At 38.8% G+C, this 26,393-nt stretch overlaps 3 protein-coding genes and 2 pseudogenes across 3 annotated transcripts; 1 reads left to right on the forward strand and 4 right to left on the reverse strand.

Moving 5' to 3' along the window:
* Positions 1-6,275: 6,275 nt before the first annotated feature.
* On the reverse strand, positions 6,276-8,699 carry LOC112196606 (cytochrome P450 CYP749A22). Its single transcript, XM_024337001.2, has 5 exons — positions 8,305-8,699; positions 7,997-8,223; positions 7,637-7,872; positions 7,125-7,503; positions 6,276-7,031 (listed from the first exon to the last, which is right to left on the reverse strand). The coding sequence occupies exons 1-5, from the start codon at positions 8,585-8,587 to the stop codon at positions 6,600-6,602; spliced, it is 1,557 nt and encodes a 518-aa protein (XP_024192769.1). The 5' UTR covers positions 8,588-8,699; the 3' UTR covers positions 6,276-6,599.
* Positions 8,700-9,116: 417 nt separating this feature from the next.
* On the reverse strand, positions 9,117-16,578 carry LOC112196610 (annotated as a pseudogene).
* Positions 13,729-16,337, reverse strand: LOC112196612 (cytochrome P450 CYP749A22). Its single transcript, XM_024337008.2, has 4 exons — positions 16,036-16,337; positions 15,744-15,967; positions 15,450-15,592; positions 13,729-14,826 (listed from the first exon to the last, which is right to left on the reverse strand). Exons 1-4 carry the CDS (start codon positions 16,298-16,300, stop codon positions 14,814-14,816), a joined length of 645 nt encoding a protein of 214 aa, XP_024192776.1. The 5' UTR covers positions 16,301-16,337; the 3' UTR covers positions 13,729-14,813.
* On the reverse strand, positions 13,909-14,725 carry LOC112199693 (cytochrome P450 CYP749A22). Its single transcript, XM_024340671.1, has 2 exons — positions 14,450-14,725; positions 13,909-14,343 (listed from the first exon to the last, which is right to left on the reverse strand). Exons 1-2 carry the CDS (start codon positions 14,723-14,725, stop codon positions 13,909-13,911), a joined length of 711 nt encoding a protein of 236 aa, XP_024196439.1.
* A 230-nt stretch (positions 16,579-16,808) lies between the features above and the next one.
* Positions 16,809-20,138, forward strand: LOC112199694 (annotated as a pseudogene).
* Positions 20,139-26,393: the final 6,255 nt, after the last annotated feature.

Raw genomic sequence — 26,393 nt, forward strand, 5'->3', positions numbered from 1 at the left:
TCAAAGTCTTGCCCTGTAAGATTTCTCAAGTTAACTACCTAATGTAGTTGTTAGCTAATTTACTCTGTTCTACAGAACAGAGTGAAGTGTCAACTACAAAATACTTGAAGCGAAAAAACATCATGCTGTTGAAGGATATCGACATAATGTGTGCCTCTTCAAACTAGGGTTTAGAGTTGTAATAGGAAAGTACCCTAGGTATACTAATTGTATTCCGATTCTGTTACCTTTTGTGTACTCTGTAAACTCCCTATATAAAGGGCTCCTATTATCAATAATAAACACAATTCTATTCTCCTACAACACGTTATCAACACGAGTTCTAACCCTAGCTTCAGAAAAAAAAAACCCTAGAAGAAAAATCTTTTTTCTTCTCTGCCGCCAACCCAAAACAGAAAAAAAAAAAAAAAAAAAAAAAAAAAAAAAAAAAAAAAAACTCCATACCGGCCGTCCACCACCAGCCCAGCCTCAGCCTCCAGCAGCCAAGCCCGTCCGGCCTCTCCTCCAGCGCCCCCGCGCCCAGCAGACTGCCGCCACCAGCCCCATAGCTCTGCGCACCAACCTCACCCCAGCAGCAGCAGCCCAGCCTCCGTGATCTGCAGCAGCCCAGCCTCCGTGATCTGCAGCAGCCCAAGCCTCCTTGCCTCAGCTTTTCAGCTTTCCTGCCGAGCAGTCCAGAAGCCTCGCACACTCGCAGCCCAGCAGCCGCCTGCAGCACCGACCGCATTTGCAAACATCCCATCACTGCAGACCAGAAGAAGACGACGAAGAAGAAGGAAAACCAGAAAAAAAAGAGAAGAAGACCCGAAAAAGAAGAAGAAAAAGAGAGGAACCCGGCCCGAAAAAAAAAAGAAAAAAAAAAGAAAAGAAAGGACCCGGCAGGCCCAGAAGAAAAAAGAAGAAAAAAAAAAGGGGAGGGGGGAGAAGGGCTGGGCCCGGAAAAAGAAAAAAAAAGAAAAAAAAAGGAGAAGGAAGAAAGAAGAAAAAAGGAAGGGAGAAGGGCAGCCACCAACTGCCAATTTCCGACCAGATTCCAATTACACGCCTGCATCAACACGCGCGTGTCTTCAAGCTAAGAACAATCATGTAAGTTTTTATAATTAAGGTTGCTGCTTTCTTGTATTTAAATTCCTTTTATTTTATGTATAATATTGGAATATATGTTGCCAAATGATTTTTGAGTATTTAACAAAGCGGAATTGTGGGGATTCACGCTTAACGAACTAAGAGTGTTCGTATGAATTAAGAGTGTTCATAATTAAACGAACTAAGAGTGTTCGTGTGAACTAAGAGCGTTCACAATGCTTGGACTAAGAGCGTCCGTAAGCATCAAATTGTGACCATATTAAAACATTACTGTTGGTCTAATCCAAAAGAGATTCTTGGAAATTGATTTCTTGGTAGCATAGCTCGGAAATCTTATTATTTTAGTTTTCGTGGAAGTTTAACTCCGAAACTAATATATTTTCTCTTCTTATTTTCAGGATGTCGAATGAACCTAGACTCGACCTTCCCATGCTTGACTAAACAGGCTCGGATTACCACAGTTGGGTAACCGATGTTGAGAACCATCTCACTTCAAAGGGATCATTACCCATAATCCAGGCACCTAACCCGGATATTGAGTTCAACCGAACATCTACAAAGCATGCTCAAGCAGTTATCTTGATGCGACGCCATATGGACAAGGCACTCAGATTGGAGTATACGTCGATCAAGGATGCAAGAGAGCTATGGGTAGCGCTAGAAGAGCGCTTTGGCAATGTCCAAGATTCCCTCCTCCCTGACTTGAAGGTTCAATGGAACAATCTGCGCTTTGCTGACTTCAAGTTTGTTGCTGAATATAATTCAGAGGCTCTTCGCTTACAATCCATGTTGAGATTCTGTGGACAACCTGTCACAGAGCAAGAGCTAATTGAGAAGACTCTCTCCACCTTCCCCGTTTCAGCCATTGTGTTCAGCCATTGTGGTATCAAAGTAATACCGTACTGAAGTCAATGCTGGAGGGATCACGAGGTTTCATCAGCTTATTAATATCATATCTGTAGCTGAGAAACATGATAACATCCTCGTGAGGAATTATAATTCAAGGCCCATTGGAACTAAGAGCGTTCATGAGGCGAATTATAATGCACCCAAAGGAGGGCGCAAGGAGCGGTACCCTAAGAATGGGGGACAAGAGGGACGTATGGGCCCATACAACCGCCCTAACCAGGAAGGAAACCGCAAGTTTGGTGTGGATACACGTGGTGGTAATGCCACACGTGGGAGAGGGGGTCGTGGTATCCTTAGCCGTAATGGTGGCTCAATGGGTCGTGGTGGTGGCACCAACCCTCCTAGGGAACGCCCGCAACGTGCACAACGTGCACCTCAATTAAAGGGAGGCAACCACAATGATATGTGTCATCGATGTGGATCTAGTGAGCATTGGTTCAAGCAATGCAAGGCAAGTGAGGAACTAGCTGAAAGATACAGGGCATATAGGGACCTGAGAGAGCAAGAAGTGTACCTTGCAGAAGAAGAAGAAGATGGTGGAGATGTCAATCTCACCATAGAGGACTTCAAAGCTGAAGATGAAGTGCACATGGATGCAACAGACTTTGATTAGATTAGTCCTCTTTATTTTTCCAAGAACTTTTGTAATGGCAATTTGCCTTAGTCAATAAATGACAATTGTATTAACTCTTTCTTATGTGGCAGACCCAATAAAATGTGATGTCTAGGAAAGTCATTGAGATTCTTGGTACTTAAGAGAGCCTCGCTCCACCAACATCTCTCTCTACTTTCCTGGTCATATCTGATTGGAGTTACCAAATGGATAGAGTGATTACAATGTGTCTTATTTTGATTTTATTTTGGATTAGACTTTGGAAACTTTGATGTAATCATTGGCTATTAATAAAGTGTCAATTCTTTTACTTAACGTCTTGGACATACCTTAATTCGAACTTTATAGAGCCAATGGTTTTCATGTGGAAACACATTATGAGAATGGACAGAGTTCCTTTGCATCACCTCTAATGACTATGGACATAAACGAGTATTAGAGAAACTTATGTGTCGCTCTAGTGGGTTGTATGCAACCACTATTTGAGTTATTGAATCCAACTATGTCATGAGAGATGACTTATGGGATTTTGGCACATATAGGCTTTGACATGATGATCCGTGTATTAAAGACTTACACGGACATCCATTTTCAGAACGAAGAAAAGTAAGAACCAAGAATTGGTTCGAGGAGCTGCACATGTGCCTCATGGCGCCATGATTGTGCAAAGACAGGCCATACATGGCCAGTGCTGCCTACCCCCTGCGGCAAATACATGGCATTGACGCCATAAACTCCTCTCTCTACTTCTCAAGTCTATTGTAACATTATGGCTTAACTAAAACCTTCATTGGTTGATTATAAAGCCCATGTTTCGTTCTGTAAAGCCTGTTATTTAGGATTGAGACCATCCTATGCAAAGGAGATTGAGGAAATAATTCCATTCTCACAAAGAATCTAAGGGAATTCTATGGATTTGATCAACTAACTTGCGGACCATATAGATGTTTTATGGTGTTGGTTGATACGCAAACACGCTGGTCACGTGTTGTGCCATTATCCACTCGTAATGCTGCTTATACTACACTCCTAGCACATAACATATGGCTACGGGCTCACTACCTAGATCATCCCATTCAGTCAATTTGACTTGATAATGCTAGAGAGTTTACATCGACAGTTTTCGATGACTATTGCATATCATTGGGTATTGATATCAAGTATCATATTCCCATGTACACACCCAATTAGTCTCGCGGAAAAGCCACCATTAAACGACTACAATGGTAGCCCGGACATTGGTAATGCGCACCAATATTTCCGCTTGGGTTATGCAATAACGAATGCAGCTATGCTAATTCGTCTACGACTCATAGCAGCCACTCAACTTTTATTTGCGTTACAGCTAGTGACTGGGTTCGAGTTTAATATCTTGTATTTATGCATATTTGAGTGTGCGGTTCATGTGCCAATTGCGTCGCCACAGCGCATCAACATGAGTCATTGCAACGAATGCATATATATATTTGTTGGACATGAGTCTCCAACTATAAGTCCGCTATGTAGAACCCTTGACAGGCGATCTCTATTTCGCTGGATTTGCGAATTGTCACTTTGATGAGACAGTCTTCCCGTCGTTAAGGGGAGATTAGAACGTCAATGTTCAACAGGAACGACAGGAATTGTCGTGGTCTGTCCCCACTATGTCTCATCTTGTTCCCCTAAAAGTGACGAGATCACATATACCTGCTGCAAACATGCCTGCAAGGATTGATGTCCCCACAAGAGGACATGGTGCCACCCAGAGAAGATGGGTACTGCACCACTACCATGGATGGTAGTATGGTGACGCCACAAAGGTGGCATAATGGCGTCATAGGCCATGGGTTCCACTAGAGAGAGTAGGAAACCCATAGGTTCGATGGATTATCGCCCTAAGAACAGAGCGAGTTTGGCATAACTTGATCCATTGATCATTGATACTCATAATCCGTCTCATGAGAATATTTTGGATTGTGGTTATGTCCAAGAGACATCGTTGGGGGACGTCTCAATGATAGAACTAATTCCTGAAAATATAGAGATCTCTACGATCTACACTAGTGTACATGAGGACGTGGAATTATTGAGACCAATGACATTAAACCTTACTCCGTTGAAGAATGCCAATGTAGAGAAAATTGGCCTAAATGGAAAGATACGATCCAGGTTGAATTGGATTCACTAACGAAGAGGAAAGATTTCGTGCCTGAGATGCCAACACCTCCTAACATAAAACCCATTGACATTAATAGGTCTTCGTTAGATAGCGTGATGAGAAAAAGAGATGGCAATCTCACCTTATGGCTTAAGGTTTCTCACAACGCCCTGGAATCGACTACGAGAAGACATATTCTCTAGTAATGGATGTCATTGCACTCCACTACCTTGTCAGTTTGGTAGCTTCCAAATAACTGAACATGCAGCTTACGAATGTGGTCACTACGTATCTTTATGGGGATCTAGATACGGAATATAATGAAGGTTCTTGTGGACTTCATTTACCCAAGTCAAGAGGCTCTAGACCACGGAGCGCATTTGCAACGAGGTTGAAATGCTCACTAAAATGACTACTTGATTGGGAAGGGATATGATGAATTATGCCCACGCGTTTCCATGACAAGTTCCGGATTTGCAATTGTCGCGGTTTATGTTGATAAACATAATTGGAACCCTTGAGAGTTAAGGGAAACCGCTGAACACTTGAAATCCGAGTTTGAGAGGAAGGACCTTGGGAGAACACGGTTTTGTCTAGATTCAGAACTTGTATACCGTGTCAATAGACATTTTTGATAAAGTCAAAAATGCACCATGGTCGTCCGTAGTCTTAGCCCTAAAAGGGATCCGTTTCGTCCCAGGAATGATGGCGAAGACGTGTTAATAGCAAAAGTGCTTACTTATGTACAATAGGCGCATTATTGTACTTAGCACATTACAAGACCGGACACCTCAATTATTATGAACTTGTTGGCTAGATATAGCCCCGCGCCAACGCAACACCATTAGATTGGTATAAAGACAATCTTTCGATATTTGAGAGGTACGATTGATATGGGCTTGTTCTATCTCTACAGAGAAAAGAGATGACGGAAGTGTGGGATCGGACCCCACAAGGCAAAATGCCACCTTCCGTGCTCCTCCTCCCCTCCATCGAAATGACAACAAGCATTTCTAAATATTGAAGTGAACCAAATCCGATAAGAGGATAATGTAGCGGACTTATTTACTAAGTCGTTACCAAAATCCACTTTCGAGAAACATGTGAAGAGCATCGGATTGAAAAAGTTATCCGAACTCCCATGATTGTAGCAATCAGGAGGAGATATTGACATCAGGGGGAGGCATGATGTCTACATGTTCAATCTCGAAGAGTGAAGGACGTGTTGTGCTCTTTTTGTCCTTCGACCAGGGTTATTTTTGTCCCACAGGGTTTTTGTTACCTGGCAAGGTTTTTAACGAGGCAACAATGAAAGCGTCATCACCAAGTTTGAGCGGCACAAGGGGGAGTGTTGAAGGATATCGACATAATGTGTGCCTCTTCAAACTAGGGTTTAGAGTTGTAATAGGAAAGTACCCTAGGTATACTAATTGTATTCCGATTTTGTTACTTTTTGTGTACTCTGTAAACTCCCTATATAAAGGGCTCCTATTATCAATAATAAACACAATTCTATTCTCCTACAACACATGCAGCAAAAAAGGCATCATATTTCTTCATATAAGCCACAGATAAACATCTTACATCACTGAAGTCAAATAACACATTTCTGCATATACAGATTACATAGTTGAAGTCCCCTAGCAATGTCTATTCAGAATTGTGAAAGCAGTTCATAATACTCCAAGAGAAAGCTAGAACCAAGCTACAAAGCAGCAAAAACAAGAGCTAACTTGTAACTGACCTCAAAGCAGAGACTGACTCTTTAGAAGCTACCATATGGTCCATTAAATTATGGTTTAGCTACTGAAAACACCAAGTTCAAGCTTTGTAGGGAATTATGTTCTTCATAGTTCACAGTGAGTGTAGAATCACTTGAACTCCATGTTGTGGACGAATTGTAAGATACTGAGAGGGTGAGTGAACATAAGCCGGGGAAAGAGTAAAGGAGTAGCGTTGTAGAATCATTGACAAAGCAATCTTTGCTTCAGTGGTTGCAAAGTTAAACCCCACACAAATTCGAGGGCCCAATCCAAAGGGTAAGAATGCGCCTAGGTTATCCTTGGTAGCTTTAGCAACCCCTTCTGAGAACCGCTCTGGTTTGAAAAGTTGAGCATCTTGTCCCCAGATTTGAGGATCATAATGAACTGCCAGAAAGAAGATGGCCAATTCCAGATTAGCAGGAAGGCTGAAATTCCCCAATCTAACTTCCTTTTCAACCTTCCTTTTAACAATACCAAGAACAGGAGCATATAACCTCAGAGACTCATTCAAGATCATACTCATCTGCATGCATGAAAATAAAAACACAAGTAAATAAGGATTTAAACTAAATTGAATGTACTGAAACAGGCAACTGATCACATGAAGTTTTCTTACTGTTTTTAGTTTGGCAATGCCGTCAGGATTTGGTGTTTGTTTACCAAATAATTGCAGGACTTCCTTCCTTGCTTCCTCTTGCCAATCCGTATGGTGTGCTAAAAGAAAGACAGTCCAAGCAAGGAGAGTAGCAGTGCTTTCGTGTCCGGCTAAGTATAATGTTTTGCACTCATCAACCACATTGTCCACTGAAATCCTCTGATTGTCGTTCGTATCATGATGAGCCTCTAAAAGTAATCCAAGAAAGTCCCTCCCAAATCCATCTTCTTCTCCATTCACAGCTTTTCTTTCTCTTGCTTTAATAATCTTCATGATGGAGTCGTGTATTGCTTTCTCAAGCTTCTCTAATTCACTCTCACCACTAAATCTAAGAAATTTACTGCAATATTCAGAGAAAGACTAAACATGAGAACATAAGCTACCCTCCAAGAATCTCCTTCGTAAAGATTTCTTGCTGCACAGCAGAAAACAATGGAAAAGTAATAAAAATTAGCTCACAAATGAAATTTTACCTGAAACCCGGAAATATGGGTTTAAAGGAAACAAATTTCATTGATAAGGAGGATATCTTAAATAACAAGTCAAAAATGTTTTTCCCTTCTAAGTAGCTGCTGCCAAATGCCGTCCTAGAAATGACATCCGAAGTTAACAATCTAAACTCTTCAAACACCTCAATCTCTTCCCCTTCATGATTTTTCCACCCTTTTAGCATTGTCTCCGTACTAGCTACCATTGCTGGAATCATACTCTAGTAAAAGTAAAGTAAGACAATACCATCAATCAATTAATTAGTGACGAGTATTATTTGCAAACAAGCGGCACTACAGTCTATTTGCAAGAAGTAACTACCAGTAAATGCTTTAAGATCTTACTTTTAAGCTGTTTCCATGGAAGGTATGGTTGGCCAGTTTCCGCAGTTTGGCCCATTTTTCACCATCTGGTGTTGTCACAAGGCCATCTCCTAATAGCTTCTTGATATAGCCATGAGGCTTGGATTTTGGAAAAGCATTATCTTTGTTGTTCAGTATCTCTTTGCACAACTCAGGCTCCGTAATGACCAACACAGGTTCAAGACCATCCCATTGAAGAAAATTCTTCCCTATGAAAAACAAAATAAAATGACCAAAATTTGACTTGGAACTCTACTTTAAAAACCGTAAGTCAAGAGTCTGTGAATTACCATATATCTTGGTCCATGAGTGCATATGAGGTAAAATTGCACAAAACACATCATGTGATAAACCTTTGGGTCTGCTCATGGCTTCCTTTCGGAAGTAGGAGGTTTCCTTGTTGTTTCCATGGATTAGTCTGTAAGGAGGGCCTTTGATTCCCTGAGAAGCCAGCAGACTCTGTAAGCGAGTTGGATTCCACCATAGTTTCTGAAAGATCTTGATGAGTCCTATGAGAAGGAACACACACAGAGAGCTTGAGATGGCCATTATTGGATCTCCCAACCAGCTCATGATTGTTCTTCTTCTTGTTCTCCTGCGTTGTATCTCTGCACCTACCTAACTGAAACTACTGAGTTTAGACGCAGTTCACTAGTTTAAGTTTCTTGCTTCTCAAATACCAACAACCGGTCATTAATCTGGATAAATAGGGAACTATCGTCAAGCAGCCACTGCTCACCACTTTTGACTACTGACGTGATATAAAGTAAAGTATAAACATGCACCCCGCATGGAGGGAATACATGGGCAATAATTATATGGTGCGACCGTCGGGTTTTTATGGTTTTTTTTTTGACGACATACTTTTTTATGGTTAGCTGACAATTGGTTTAAGTGTTCTACTCTGAACCATGTAACAACCAGTCTTTTTTCACAGAACCAAAACCCAATTGGTAATGGTACCACTACCAACCGAAAACCCAACCCACCCATTTTATTTGAGTTATTTCAGTGAATGTAAGTTTTCTATCTCATGAGAAGCAGAGACCAGAATGTCCACAACATTAACATGGTATAAAGTCTTGATCATAAAGCCTTCATGGAGCTGAACTACAACAGTTGAAGTGAAAGGCAGTTCATAGTTGTGTACAAGATAGTAGAACACCATAAAGAAGCTGCAAAGCAGGAAAGAACAGGTGCAAATTTCTAACATTACCTCAAAGCAGAGGTTGTACACTTTCTAAACTACAATATCCAAAAGCATTGATGTCTAGGCACTCCATGCATGCAAAAGCAAGACTATGGGAGATTCTGGTCTTCAAATTTTAGAGCGAGCTAGTGTAGCATCACTTGAATTCCATGTTGTGGCCGAACGGTAAGAAACTGGAAAGGAGAGTGGACATAACCCGGGGAAAGAGTGAAGGTGTAGCGTTGTAGAATCATTGACAGTGCAATCTTAGTTTCAGTTGTGGCGAAGTTGAAACCCACACAGATTCTAGGTCCCATTCCAAAGGGTAAGAATGCAGCCATGTTATCTTTAGTAGCTTTAGCAACTCCTTCTGAGAATCGCTCTGGTTTGAAAAGTTGCGCCTCTGGTCCCCAAATTTGAGGGTCATGGTGGAAGGCCACATTTGGGATGACCAGTTGAAGATTAGCAGGAAGAACGAACTTTCCGAGTCTAACTTCTCTTCCAGTTTTCCTTACAAATTGAATAACCGGAGGATATAACCTTAGAGACTCATTAATGATCATACTCATCTGCGTAAGACAAAACAAAACATGAAACACATGAGGATCAAACTTAGCTGAAAATTTCTGCGTCTTATACAAGCACCTTATCTGGTCTTTTACTTACTGTTTTTAGTTTGGCAATGCCATCAGGATTTGGATTTTGTTTTCCAAAAATTTGTAGGACTTCTTTTCTTGCTTCCCCTTGCCAATCCGGATGGAGTGCCGGAAGCAAGACGGTCCAGGCTAGCAAACCATTAGTGGTTTCTTGTCCAGCAAAGTAAAATGCCCTGCACTGATCAATTACATCATCCACTGAGATCTTACTTCTGTCATCAACATCATGATGAGCATTTAAGAGTAATCCAATAAAATCACTCCCAAAGTTATCTTCTTTTTCAGCCAGTGGCTTCTTTTCTCTTTGCTTTACAATCTCTAGTATGGAGTTTCTCAACCTTGTCTGCTTCAATCTCATCACTTGTTTTGAAAAGCTTACTGCGACATTGAATCAATGAAAGACTGACATGATAAGTGGGTTACATTATCCTTCAAGGAACTGTTCCCTGCTATGCATTAGATTGTAAATAACTGATAAAAAGAAAAATGGATCAACAAGAGCTGGGTCAACAAGATGATCAAATGACATGGAATGACAAGATGATCAAATGACATGGACCGTGTTCCTGAACTATTTTTCGAGAAACATCTGCTCTATCCAAAATTCATCATGAATGGGTTAAAATTGATTCCATATGATTTCAAAAGATTTCATTTATATAAATGGGTTCTATCTAATTGCAGGACCCTCTGCTTGATGCAGAGAGCTGAGATTCAATTAGTACGGTGGAGACCAAATATCTTATACATAATATGACATTGATGAAACGAAGAGAGATTCAACAAGTAAGACAATGATAGATTCTTTGTTTCGGATCCTTTCTTCAAGTGCAATGGAGATTTAGGTAAAGTAAGTTACCTGATGCCAGGAAGCCTGACTCTGTAAGAATTTCTGAACAACAACGAGGATAACTTGGTCAACATGTCAAAAATTTTCTTGCCTTCTAAGTAGCTGCTACCGAATGCTGTCCTGGAAATCACATCTGAAGTCAACAACCTAAATTCTTGATACACCTCAATCTCCTTCCCCTCGTGATTTTTCCACCTTTGCAGCATCTTCTCAGCACTGGCTATCATATCTGGAATCATATTCTGTTCAAAAAAATAAAAAATAAAAAATCTCATCATGCAATTAGAAAATTACCTTCACTTCATTCGTTTCTTATCAACAGTCGGCACGACATTCAGTACAGCACTCTTAATTTGCAAGAAACTAATGCCATGAGTAACTGTAACAACTTACTTTTAAGCTCTCTCCATGAAAGGCATGGTTGGCTATTTTTCGCAATTTTGACCAATGCTCCCCCTCAGCAGTCCCAAGGCCATTTCCTAATAGCTTCTTCACAAAGCCTTGGGGATCCTGTTGCATATAAACTCTGTCCTTGTTATTCAGTATCTCTTTGCACAACTCGGGCTCAAAGATCACCAACTGAGGTTCAGTACCATACCACTGAAGAAAAACCTTCCCTGTTACAAAAAAGACCAATTATTATTCTATTCTATATATAAAGGGAGAATAACACTGTTTTACTGTTCCTAAGAAGAGGCGGAAAAGCCCTATTTGTCTTCACTGTTCGAGGAGAATATCAAGAAGGTGGAAAAGTCGTTTCTGTCCTTGCTCTTTTCTATGTTGGATAGGGATTGTTGTCGGGTTTGGAATTCAGCCACTCAGATCAAGAAAGAAAAAAGCAAAAGAAGAGAAAAGAAGAATCGAAGAGAGGGGAAGATCTCGCCGATAACGTTGGGTTTGGAACTCAGCCACTTAGATCAAGATCAAAAAAAGCAAAAGAAGAGAAAAGACGGAAAAGAAGAATAGAAAAGAGGAGAAGATCTCGCCGAGAGAAGAGAGCAGAGAGAAAAGAGGAATAGAAGAGACAAAAGCAGAAGATTTGTGAGCTCTGGAAAGAAGAGAGAAGAAAGTATTAATAATAGTTCCAAGTATTATTTTGAGGTCAGAATTTGTTACCATATTTCTTGACCCATGACTGATAGTGGGGTTGAACCAGAGGAAATAGGTCATGTGTTAAACTTTTGGGCCTGCTGATGGCTTCATTTTTCATGTTCAAGATTTCTTTGGTGTTTCCATGGACGAGTCTGTAACAAGGGCCTTTGATTCCCTGCCGAGCCATCAACTTCTGCAAGCGAGTAGGAGTCCACCATTGTGTGAGAAAGATCTTGATCAAGATCAGAGCTATGAGAATAAGGAACAGACACAGAAAGCTTGAAAGCATGATCACTGGGCCTCCGGAGGAAGCAATTTTTTGTAGGGCTGGGCTCGGGTCGGGCCGGGCCTGAAAATTAGTGAGACCGAGACCGAACCCGAAAATGTCGGTTCGGGCCGGTTCGGTCTTTTTGTAAACTGAAAACCGACAGAAACCGAACCCATTCGGGCCGGTTCGGTTTTCGGGCTTTTTCGGGCCCAAACATTTATTTTTAGTTTTCCACCGAAAAACAAAAACGAAACATTTTTTTTCCTTTTCTAATGCCCAACACCATATCATTGTATATGTTACATGTGATCAAGATAAAGATTTCATTTAGCTACAAAATCAAAGGCCACCAGCAGCCACGGGGCCCCTGGATAGGTCTCTTTCTGGCAACCTAATATAAGGTGTGTCACTGTGTTGTAATATATAAATTGTAAAGTATCATAAGAATATAACTATCCTAATGGAAACTACAAGGGAACCTTTCTAGGTTGTACATTGGAACGTTTTACAAGTCATCCTGCAAAGAAAAGAGAAAGGAAAACTTATGTAAGGAAAACTTTCGGGTCAGTTCGGGCTTTCGGGCCCTGAAAATATGGAACCCGAGACCGAACCGATTACATGAATTCGGGTCGGGCTTTAGACCGAACTGAAAATTTCTATTCTAAAACCGAACCGAATCGGGCTTTTTTCCTCGGTTCAGGTCAGGTCCTCGGTCTTTCGGGTCCGGACGCCCAGCCCTAATTTTTTGCGTTTTTTTGCTCTAGTGACAGAGTGGCTGGTCCATATATAACTATTTTTCTATGGTTTCCTTGTGACCTACGTGGGAAGTTACATGTATAATTAACTCTGTTTCTGGTCCTGTTTAAATTATCGGTCAGTCTGATTCGTCATTATTTATAAATTGTGCGTATTTTAATTTTATGACGGCAGGAAGCAGCCACTGCTGACCACTTCACCTTTTTTTATTTTTTATTTTTTATTTGAGGAGGAAGAAGAAGATTCTTCTTGCTATTTTGAACCCGAAGAGAATTATTGTGGTTGGATTGGGAGTTTTTCCAATTGGGTTTTGTGTTTGTGGTTCAAATTTTGGTTGGGTTGTCTCTGTTGCCTGAATTGATTTTGGATCTTTTCTGTGTTGCTGTTAGAGCTACAGTGAAGAATTCAGATTTGTTGTTAGATGGTGGAGGCCATGGCGGAGAATGTCGAACCTAAGACGAGGCCAACAATCACAAGCACTGTCACCACGAAGATGGAGAACTTTGTTGCTTTGCCCACATAACACATTTCTGGTTTTTTCTCTGTGTTGTGCAAATCAAGTCTTGTGAGCATTAGCCACATTTTGAATGGCGAAGGAAGAGATTTCAGCCCATTATTACTGAGCTCTGTGAGACTTGTTGCTAAACGTCTTGGGCAAATCTGACAGAAGATTTGATGAAAGATCAACCTCAATAAGAGAAATAAGGTACCCAGATCAGATCGAAATCTGAACCGTCAATACTTGGAGAGTGAAGAAAAAAAAGGGCAAAAAAAAGAAAAAAGAAAAGATAATATCATAAACTGAAATTACTCATATACCCTTCAATATCTGTTAGTTGGCTAACGGCATTACTAACGACCCGAGGTTGGGTTGGGGGCAAAACCTTAGGTACCAATGTGATATTTTTTAAGATATGAACCGTTAGATTATAAATTTATTAAGTAAACGTATGTTAATTGACAATGGGAGTGAATATGTCCGTTCACCCTAGGAGTGAACCTAAGAATTGTTCTTCAGAAGAGACCCTGTAATTTATGGGAATAATCTTCACACCAAACTCCAGAAATTCGGATCTTCACTGTTCACAATGAGTGTAGTATTACTGTCACTTGAACTCCATGTTGTGGGCGAAGTGTGACATAATGGAAGGGCGAGTGAACATAACCCTGGGAGAATGTGAAGGTGTAGCATTGTAGAATCATTGACAGAGCAATCTTTGCTTCAGTGGTCGTATAGTCGAAGCCTACACAATTCCGAGGTCCTGTTCCAAAGGGTAAGAATGTGCCTATGTTGTTGTTAGTAGCTTTAACAACCCCTTCAGCAAATCTCTCTGGTTTGAATAGTTCCACTTCTTGTCCCCAAAACTCTGGTTCATGGTGCAGTGCTAGACTTGGTATGTGCAATTCAACATTAGCAGGAATTATGAGCTTTCCCAGTCTAACCTCTTTCTCAACCTTTCTTACAAGGGATATGATTGGAGGATATAACCTTAGACACTCATTGAGGATCATACTCATCTGTATTGAAATGAAGAATAGAGAACACATCAGGATATACATGTAACTTAAACCGAGCACTAGTACTCCTTTCATAAACAATTCATTGAGTTCTTGAATTTCAGACTGTTTTTAGTTCGGCAATGCCATCAGGATTTGGTGTTTCTTTGCCAAATAATTGCAGGACCTCCTTCCTTGCTTCCTCTTGCCAATCCGTATGGTGTGCCAGAAGAAACACGGTCCACCCGAGCAGAGTATTAGTGGTCTCTTGTCCAGCAAAGTAAAATGTCTTGCACTCATCAACTAAATCATCCACTGAAATCCTCTGGTTTTTATTGGAATCACGATGAGCTTTTAAAAGTAATCCAAGAAAGTCACTCCAGCTGTCTTCCTTTCCACTCATTGCCTTCTGTTCACGTTTGTTGACGATTTCATTGATACAGTTGCGTATTCCTTTCTCAAGCTTCTGTGATTCGAGTTCATCAGGAGATTTAAAAAAACTTGCTGCAAAATCAAACGAAACATTATACTTGAGAAGTGAGAACAGACAACCTACAATGTATATCTGTTGCGAATAGCATTTTGCTGCATAAGATGGGAAAGAAATGAAAGACGGTTTCCTTGCATAACAAGCCTAATCTCAGAACAGCCAAGTAGTTATGCATCTAAAATGGATGAAAAACATAACAAAAGGCTAGCATTATGTTTGTTTCCCAATTCTAAGCAGAAGTTGTAATACCGTTTTCCAAATAGTACAAGGTAATCTGAGCTGGGTCAACAAGATGATCAAATGACATGGAATGACAAGATGATCAAATGACATGGACCGTGTTCCTGAACTATTTTTCGAGAAACATCTGCTCTATCCAAAATTCATCATGAATGGGTTAAAATTGATTCCATATGATTTCAAAAGATTTCATTTATATAAATGGGTTCTATCTAATTGCAGGACCCTCTGCTTGATGCAGAGAGCTGAGATTCAATTAGTACGGTGGAGACCAAATATCTTATACATAATATGACATTGATGAAACGAAGAGAGATTCAACAAGTAAGACAATGATAGATTCTTTGTTTCAGATCCTTTCTTCAAGTGCAATGGAGATTTAGGTAAAGTAAGTTACCTGATGCCAGGAAGCCTGACTCTGGAAATCACATCTGAAGTCAACAACCTAAATTCTTGATACACCTCAATCTCTTTCCCCTCGTGATTTTTCCACCTTTGCAGCATCTTCTCAGCACTGGCTATCATATCTGGAATCATATTCTGTTCAAAAAAATAAAAAATAAAAAATCTCATCATGCAATTAGAAAATTACCTTCACTTCATTCGTTTCTTATCAACAGTCGGCACGACATTCAGTACAGCACGCTTAATTTGCAAGAAACTAATGGCATGAGTAACTGTAACAACTTACTTTTAAGCTCTCTCCATGAAAGGCAAGGTTGGCTATTTTTCGCAATTTTGACCAATGCTCCCCCTCAGCAGCCCCAAGGCCATTTCCTACTAGGTTCTTCTCAAAGCCTTGGCGATCCTTTTGCATATAAACTCTGTCCTTGTTATTCAGTATCTCTTTGCAAAACTCAGGCTCAAAGATCACCAACTGAGGTTCAGTACCATGCCACTGAAGAAAAACCTTCCCTGTTACAAAAAAGACCAATATTAATAATATAAATTTCAAAACCCTAGTTGAGGTCAGAATTTGTTACCATATTTCTTGACCCATGACTGATAATGGGGTTGAACCAGAGGAAATAGGTCATGTGTTAAACTTTTGGGCCTGCTGATGGCTTCATTTTTCATGTTCAAGATTTCTTTGGTGTTTCCATGGACGAGTCTGTAACAAGGGCCTTTGATTCCCTGCCGAGCCATCAACTTCTGCAAGCGAGTTGGAGTCCACCATTGTGTGAGAAAGATCTTGATCAAGATCAGAGCTATGAGAATAAGGAACAGACACAGAAAGCTTGAAAGCATGATCACTGGGCCTCCGGAGGAAGCAATTGCAGTTGCAGACAACCAATTGCTGTGTTGATTATATTCCAGTTGCAGACAACCAATTGCTGTGTTGATTATATTCCAGTCGCAGACAAACAATTGTTGTGTTAATGGGATTATTGATAAGGATTTGATTATGTTGTTGGTGATATGATGATGATGGTGAAGGAGAAAAATAAGAGACGGAAGAAATAGAAGAAAGAGTTGAGGATGACTTCGATCTAATCTAATGAATCCTCTCTGTTTGTTTTGGTTTATTTATATTGTATATATGAAGTTATAACTCCAAGCTTTGTACACACCCTATCGAAAGCAGCTCATGGTCCAGCGGTGAAGAGTTGAGTTATTTTGTTAGAGGTGGAAGGTTCGAATCATCCCCCTTACATTTTGTCCATTTTCGGAATTAAATTGTTAATAATATTAATTTAGTCCTTATGAGTAAAAGGTTAATTTTTAGTTTTTTTGATTCCGATTCTGCCCTGGAAGACTTATGTACATAGATTCACCAAAAAACCAAACCCTCACCCCTCTCTCCCTCGTCTCTCATTCTGCAAACCCTGCATTTCCCGAAACCCTAGAAATCTCTCTCTCTCTCTCTCTCTCTCTCTCTCTCTCTCTCCTTCGCCATTCTCGTAATCTGCAAGTGTTCGCTTGCAGAAAGCTAATTTTGATTTCAATTCAATCAAATTTCTGCAATTGATTCGTTGATGATGGCCCACGGAAAAGTCAGTCTCGCTCAAGAACTCCTCCCCTCGCCGATCTTCTCCGCCACCAAAGGTTTGTGTTCTTCAGCTCCTCCTCTATCCTTATCTCTCCGCATCGCATTTGATTTCTTTCTTGTTTTTCTTCTCTTTAATTTTGTTCCACTCTTTGCTAGATCTTTATCTCTGTGGTTCTGGTATGCATTTGAAATTTTTGTTATTCCAGCCAATTTTGAATTAGGGCTGCTACCTCTAAAGATTATGCCTGTATATGGATTAAGAAATTGTTGGATGTTGTTATTGGTTTGCGTTTTGATTTTGATTTTGAGATGTCTCAGACTCGGAGATGGCACAGAGGGAAGAGTTCGAGATGAGCGTTGCAGGATCTGGAGAGGTGGAGCCATTGATCAGTTAGATCCTTGGAAAGCTTGACAGGTTCACGGAGATTGTGAGTGTTTTCGATTCTTCAATGTGGAAGGTGATATGACTTCCCTTTTTCTGTATTGAAATGGAAATATTGGTGTTTGATATCGATTTGCTTCTTTTCAACTTCTGTAAAGTACAGTTTAACATATATTTTATCAAGTGTTGATACATCAAATAATGTTTGTCGCTCACATTGGTAGCTTCTCGAAACAGTAGTTGACCAACCATTATCTGGTTAGATTACAAGTGCTTTGTCTTGTGTTACTTCCCTCGATGACTGTTTATCAGTTCTTCATGTGTATTTTTATGGATAGATTCATGATGCATGTTGTGTATTTCAGGATTGGATGTGCCTCTGATTCTCCTGTATAGATCTAGGCTGTTTAGTCATACAGAGATCTGTTTTTTTCCCCTCCGCTCCCCCAAAATGGAAAGAAACTTTTGAGGCTGGGCAAAATATGCCCATTCCTCGCATAATGGGTATGGCGACCCTCAAATTTTATATATTTCTATACCATTTCTCCAAGGGACAGTATATTACCTTCCCAATGAAGTGCTTCTCAATAGCATATGATTTGACGACTCCCTCTCCATTTTAGCTCTCTTTTTCCCCTAATTTCTGAATCAGGTCATGCTAAGCTATATGGCTGGCCTATGAATTCAAACGTTGAGCTTTACAGCTATATCATACCGTCCCAGTTAAGCTCGCTACTTGTAATGTTTCAGCTATGTTTGTTTTTCTATTTTGTTTCATCATCACTATGTGGGAAAGTAGTGACATTTGTAAGACATAATCACTATACCCTCGTCTCTATTGGATCTAACTGTTGTTGTGTTGTATGAGAACCACATTTAATTGAGTTTGTTTAAGCATATACGTAGTAATTCTTCTATTATAGTCTCCTAACAGGTACGAATTTCTAAAACAAAATTCAATTGCCCTGCACCATTGTCCAAAACTGACCATGTCTTTGGCCCTTCTGGGTCATTTTTGAAGTTTTCTCATAGAAGCAACAAAAGCCGGCTCTAACATTTATAATTCTGGTTGTGTGAAGATTATGAGCATACTTTAACGAAACATCCATAAAAAGCCGGCGGCTCCATATATGCTTTGTTTGAGCTATAAAATGAGAATGCAACCGGCATAAAATCCTTACGATTCAGTACTCTGATTTCGATCATTTGATCATTATGGTTTCTGGTTATATCCTGAAACTTACTATTGTCCTCACTCTTCTCTTGTTCCTTAGACTTTCTTTGGCCCATGGATCAGTATTGAAATGCTTGGTTTTGTGGTATGAGAATAGAAATGGTGGTAATCTTACTTTGTTTTGTTGTCCGTGAAGTTTGTAATTAGATATCAATCTGGATTTTGGAATGAGGGGTTCTGTACTTGTTGCGTTATTTCTCTAGTTGTATAAGGATTCTTTACTGTCAAACTAGTGTCCATTGAACTGATTATTTGTTTAGTTTTCCGGTTGATGTTTTTTTCTTGCATTGGCTAGAATTGATTGGAATACAAATATAATGAATTAATTCCCAGTGGTACTAAGTTGCTTGGTTATTAACTTGTTAGCCTAGTGTTTTACTAGTTGAGGATTTCCATGTCTGTGTCTGTATTAATAGTTTGAATTGTTCCCGGTTTTTGGATGATAATCTACTCTTCTTGAGAACTTGCTTGTTTGTTTGAGACTGAAGTGTTTATGAATACAAATTTATTAGTACACCCAGCTTTCTGGAGGCCTAATGGTATACTTCCATTGTAAATCAAGTATGGGTTTCTTCTGTATAAATCACCAAGACAATACCCAATGGATAATGTAAGTTATCATCTTAAAGTATGTATTCTATGGGAAATCAGTTTTAATAACGAGCAAAAAGAAAAAGAGAAAAAAGGAAAAGGAAAGTTGATTCAGGTCCCATATCTCAAGATATCTTAAGCATGCGTTAAATATTTAGTGATTTGATCTATGCTATACTTGATTTCTGATGTGTCTTTTGTTCTATGCAGGATGTCACGATGAAGATTATGACATTCTCTCAACAAGGATCTCATGCTATTTGCATACTTTCTGCAAATGGTACCATATCAAATGTCACACTTCGACAGCCCAGTACTTCTGGAGGTACTTTTAACATACGAGGTACGGCCTTCCGTCCTTTGCGAGTGTTTGTGTAATTTTTAACATATGAAGTTACTGCATCATGTAACTTCTTAGTTGCAAAGTATTCTCATTTCTACTCTTGTATTTACTGTTGTGCATATAGTATTGTTTTTCTGTTTAAATGTTCTTGTATTAGTAAATAGGAGATATCAACATTACTGTGAAAAATGGATCAACTCTGGCAAGTAGAAGATAGTACATTATTGCATCTCACTGTTTTTATATATGACTTCTGTATTTTTGTCTCAACCCAATTTTAACTTTCAAGTTTTTGACTAGATTGACATGATTTACTTGAAATGTTATTTACAGGGCTGATTTGAGATACTTTCATTGTCTGGATCATATATGCCAACTGAGAATGAAGGAACAAAGAGCAGGTCAGGTGGCATGAGCGTCTCTTTGGCAGGTTCAGATGGTAGAGTTGTTGGACTGGCTGGTCTATTGATAGCTGCAGGACCTGTGTAGCTAACATGGTTTCTTAGGAAGAAAAAACAAAAGAAGATAGTCATTATATTATTCTAATGATTAGTTTGAAGGAGTAGAATGCCACCTTCCTTTCCCTTTGACATCTCTCTGTAACAGTTTAGGTATCCAATGAATGAAGTTTGGTTCCATTTTGATTTGTAAAAAAAGGTTGTTCTTGTTTAAAGTTGTGTTTAGAATTCGAAAACAACTTCATCTATTAAGATTTGAAGCCGCTTATAGAATCATTCCTGATCTGCCATACAAGTTGCCCTTTCTGTAATATCTGTTCTTCTAGCTCTATGTGATTATTGTTTGAGTATGGAGTGCAGGACTTGAGGTTAATAGTTACTTAGTCAGTGACTTGAGGTTAATAGTTACTTGTCAGGGATTAACAGTGACATGGTCAGTGACTTGAGGTTAATAGTTACTTGGCCAGGGATTAACAGTGACATGGTCAGTGACTTGAGGTTAATAGTTACTTGGCCAGGGATTAATAGTGACATGGTCAGTGACTTCAGGTTAATAGTTACTTGGCCAGTGACTTCAGGTTAATAGTTACTTGTCAGGGATTAACAGTGACATGGTCAATGACTTGAGGTTAATAGTTACTTGGCCAGTGACTTGAGGTTAATAGTTACTTAGCCAAGGATTAACAGTGACTTGAGGTTAACAGTTACTTGGCCAGTGACTTGAGGTTAGTAGTTACTTGTCAGGGATTAATAGTGATATGGTCAGTGACTTGAGTTAATAGTGACTTGTTAGAGATTAACAGTGACATGGTCAGTGACTTGAGGTTAGTAGTTACTTGGCCAGGGATTAACAGTGACATGATCAGTGACTTGAGGTTAATAGTTACTTGTCAGGGATTAATAGTGACATGGTCAGTGACTTGAGGTTAATAGTTACTTGGCCAGGGATTAATAGTGACATGGTCAGTGACATGTTCATAATTGTGACATGGCCAGTGACTTTGTCGGTGAAATCGGCACCATCAATACAAAAGAATCATGGAAACCGGCATCTTTGATTGAATACATTTTCCAGGATATAAAATTCCATGAAAACTACCTACATCCCAAAGAAGCATAAGAATACAAATTTATACAAATAACACACCCCTATGCTAGTAAAAACTCATCTGTAGCTCAAGAGCTAAATTAGACCATACGATGATTGTCAAGGGAAGAATACAATTTATAACCACCAACCATGAACATGTCAGAGTAGTGCTTTTTGGTGTTCAACCTAGACAAGCTCTCAATTGTCCAAGTCAATTTCATGGTTAGAGGCTCCTCCATTGGCTGATTATCAACTGTACTAGCCGGTTCCACTTGAGCTACTACAAACATCAAATACCATAAAAGTCCAAAACAAAAACAAGAACCATGTAGAGATGCACATGTTGATCATGGCTGAAATGAAAATATATGTGGAAAATAAAATATCATATTTATCAATCTTGGCATGAAAACCCAGAATTGGGAGTGACCACTATGCAAATGACAGTGATATTTTTTATTAAAACAAAACAGGTCAGCAAATGGATCAACCTCTCTTAAACAAGATGCAAATTTTCATGTTGTCTCATGAGTTCTGGTTTATAAAAGGTCAAACCAATTCAAACAAAGTCTGCTCATTTATTTACACATATATCATTCATTTATATACATGTATGCCACAATATTCGATCAGTCACAGTTACATACCCAAACAGATAGTTCCATATATAGATAAACTATACAATTTAAAGACTGAATTAGTACTTTTGTTACAAATTTCATAAACTCAATGAGTTCCCAGCAAGCAACAGGACATGAGATTCTAAACATTACATATATGCTTCATCTGTAATCAACATGTATCAAACAAAAGCCTAATAAAAATCCATTCACTTGCACTCTAATCACCCAACTGCACCAAATTTGCAGAAAGCTCAATTATCCAAATCAACTACGCAACACACAAAGCTTCAACCCAACTCTCTAAACACAAAAATTAAGAAATCAAAACAGTGAACGATGGTGTTAGTGCTGAAAATACAAACCTTCCATCGCCTGAGGACCTTCGACCAAATCCGTATGCAGCACCAGCACCTCTTCATCCTCTCGCTGCAAGCACAGAGACACAGTCAGAGCTCTGATAGAGCAAAAAAAACCTAACCATATCCTACTACTGAATCATAACCTTAGCAAATCGGTACTCTTCAAGTGAGGGAATCACAAAATTGAAGGCATTTTGAGAGCGAATGGGAGTACCGGAACCCTAAGTGATCAGTCATTGATCCAAGGCCGGAGCTGTAGCTATCGAAACCGTCGCCAGTGCCTAGTCCTTGTATTGAAGCAACGACAAGTCGTACGAGCACGACATCATCAAGCTTTGCCGGTGCGGCGAGAATTTGACTTTTTTGACAGTGTAGCTGTGGCCGTTGAGCACCGAAATCGGAGCTCTGATGGATCTGACGTCCCAAACCTTGATCGATTTGTCGACGAAGGTGGTGGTGATGACGCAGTCGCCGTACTTGTTCAAATCGCAAGGGAGGATCTCGAACTCGTGCGCCGGGATGATCATGGTGGATCTAGGCTCACGCACGTCCGAGACGCGTGCGGTACAGTCGCCGGAGGCAGAGTTGACGCAGTAGGAGTGCTCCTAGAAGGTGCGGACGGAGGCGGGGCAGAGATAGAGAGAAAGAGATTGGTTAAGGTCGAGAGTGTTCAGACGGGATTGGATAACGGGAGTGAGAGAGAGCTGCCAGTGGCATCTTTGGTAATTACATTTAATTTTAGTGGCAAGTTATTAAGAGGTAACCTTAATTATCATAAGAACATTTGTGTTATCTGAATTATAATAAGGTACTTCAAAATGACCTCTTTTATCATTGGCCCTAAATGTAACTAGCATTTCTTTACACAAGTTTTTTTTTTATATATTTTCTTTAGAAAATAAAAAAGAAAACGGTTATTGCAAACAAAAGATAATGGGAGAGAAATGTGGGTTATCGGTTCTTTTTTGTTCATTTTTTAATAAAAATATATTTTGTAAATGTCATAATTATCTTTGTGATTTAATTAATTTTTCAAATTTTTTTTATATTTTGGGATCGTTTTTGTCAAAATTTTTGAATTTTCTAACAAAACTTCTTCTCTTAATAATAACTAGCATGTGCCCACACTCTATATGTGTGGGTGTTTTTTTTTTTGGCAAGGAAGTGGATAGTTTATTAACCAAAGCAGTTTTCTACAACAATAACTACTATTTATCTATTTATACTATTATTAAGAAATTTTTTACCAATTTAACCCTTATATATTAAAAAACTATGAAATATAATTAATCAATAGGAATAATATAGTAAATTATAAAATAGAAAACAAAAGAATAAAAATAAAAAAAATATCAGAAAATGTGGTAGTTGTACGAAAAAGTTTTCCGAAGTGGGTGGGCCCTGCTAGTTTTATTTTAAGGAATTTAATTTCTTTTTATTTTTTAAATTGACATTATTGTCCTTGTTGGTTATTTCAATTTCTATAGTTTTTTAATATGAGAGGGTTATATTCGTCAAATTTTTCAGTTTTGGAGAGCAAACTCTCTTCTCTTAATAATAGTGTAGATATTTATACATATATTACTGAGGACAGCTCGTGCTTCAGTGGTTGGGAGGTTAGAGTTTCGAACCTTGCCTCTTGCTATATTTTGGGATTTATTCGGTAATACACATACATAGGGTCGATACGGTATACCAACGGCATACAGATGTTCGTACCGTAGCCGAGCCGAAGACAACCATACGGTACGGCTGAACCGAGCCGAAAGTCGGCAGGCCGAGTTTTCAGCCCAAATTGGTTCGGGCCGGTTCGGTTGCTTCGGCCCAAAATGCCAGCCCTAGAACAGACATATAAAGCTTGAAATCATGATCACTTGGCCTCCGGAGGAAGTAATTTTTTGAGTTATTTTGCTCTAGTGACAGAATGGATGGTCCATATATAACTATTTTTCTATGGTTTCCTTGTGACCCATGTGGGAAGTTACAAGTATAATTAACTCTGTTTCTGGGTCCTGTTTAAATTATCGGTCAGTCTAATTCGTCATTGTTTATAAATTGTGCATATTTTAATTTTATGACGCCAGGAAGCAGCCACTGTTGACCACTTCACCTTTTTTTTTTTTATAGAAAAGTATAAAAGTATACTATTGCATATCTCAAGACTGACCCGATGTTGCCCCAGTATCACCACCGACTTGGGAATACATCCTCTACTCTAAAGTTCCAACCCCTTGTGATAATAAGGAAAAAAATGCAAATAGTGTCTGACATTATTAAAATCTAAAGTTTAAAAAATACTAGATAGGCAGCCCGCACTTTGCTGCGGGTATTTTTATTATCAATATGTGTTTTTAGCTTATTAGAATGCATCAAACATGGTCAGAAACAACTTTACTTAATCAACAATATTGTAGGCAATTTATCATCAACTGAGCCTACTCTGATCAATTTACTTATTACATTCTAATACCTGGATTACACTTAAAACATTGATTGGGACAATGGGTTTTGCAACTGTAGAAAATCATAGCAGTATTCCTCTTAAATTTTAAAGGCAAACCAGATGTCAATGTCGCAAGACCTCGTTTCAGATTTGTGGTTGAAAATGTGAACTACAAATTTTCCTATCAAGATTGCTAATTAGAATAAAAAATAGTACATGGTCATCAATAATGCAAGGACTATTAACTACGTTGTCTGCCAAAGCTGCTACGTTCCAAGTGAAATGTGAAAAGTTTGGATGAGAGCTTGACATAAGCGAACTTTGTCTTCGATTAATTGTATTTGACTGATGGCAACAAAGACAACGTCATAGAGTAACATCTCAGCTTGAAAGGAGAAACTGAATTGAAGCCTTCATTGTAAAAGCGTAAGTACCCTTTCCTACTATCCTGGAAAATCCAGATGCCGGGTGAAATCAAGACAGATTTAAGAAAGCTGAATCATCAGGAAAAACTTAGATGAATGTTATCAAAACCTTGCAGAATTAACATAGTATAGCAAGAAACAGTATGATCATCCATTCAATAACCAAGCATAAATTAATCCACATTCTTTTAAGATCTATACCTGAGTTTGAAGCAATTAGAAATTCTGACAGGGCGCTGTTTCCAAAATCTACAGAATAATAAAAAAAATTAATAAAATAAAAAGCAATGAAAAAATTAAACATAATTATAGTTCTGTAAAATGCAACCTTAGTATATTTCATTTTCAAACCCACAGTTTCTAAACAACTGAAAGAAATAAAATTAAGTTCTGGAATCCATAACAAAAAGAGGCCAAACAATGAAACCAACTGAAACACTATAGAAAAGAAAATAATGAATGCAAACAGAAGGAGTGAGTAATCAAAAACTCTAGCATTTATAAACATAGCACATAAAACAATCAATCCACAAACAGAAAATAAAAGGATAGAAATCTAATCGGTCACAACAGCAGGAATAATAACACTCATTGCGAATAATTCAAAAAACTTATTCACAAGAATCACAAATCATAAACTGATTCAGCGATACCAATACATTAAATTAACCCTAATGTTCTATCTGCAAGTTTATGATAATATTTATAATATTAATTTGAATTTCTCACATTGTAAAAACTCAACTTTCTAACTTAAATTAAAAACAAAAGCGACTATGATTTACAGCAAAGAATGCCAACATCGCAACAACACAATTCAATTCAGTCAGGCAATGAAGAAATCTCATCCGTGTCCAATTCATTGTAAGAACAACTATTTCACATGAGTTCAAGCAATAGTTTTTCATTGATAACCCCTAAGTAATAGCTGCACACTCGCATTTGACCATTTTATATAAGCCTAGCTAAACCCCTATCTCTTTCTGTGTATATGTATGAATGTCTGAAAACAATATAAAACGATATCGACGACAACCCCTAAATAATTAAGTTCCAGAAATACAGCCCCACTTAAAAAAACAAATTAGCGTGCTTATGATCTTCACTCATATCCAATAACACAAAAAGCACAAACATATAAGCTCTATATGAAAGTAAACCACAGAATAATACATACCTGAATAAAAATAAGATAGTGCAACACAACAGACAAAGGAACAGCGCCAAAACAATCAAGTGCACACTTTTTCGCATCAAATCTGCAAAAGGTAAACAGAACAACAATGAAATTATGATCTTCATTAAACTTTTCTTGACGAATGACTACAAAAACCAACCATCTATAATTATGTATGATGTTCTAATTAAGCATCTCAATCTAAACAAATATCATTGCTAATTTA

The sequence above is a fragment of the Rosa chinensis genome, chromosome 4, assembly GCF_002994745.2.
Source record: "Rosa chinensis cultivar Old Blush chromosome 4, RchiOBHm-V2, whole genome shotgun sequence".
Classification (NCBI taxonomy): Eukaryota; Viridiplantae; Streptophyta; class Magnoliopsida; order Rosales; family Rosaceae; genus Rosa; species Rosa chinensis.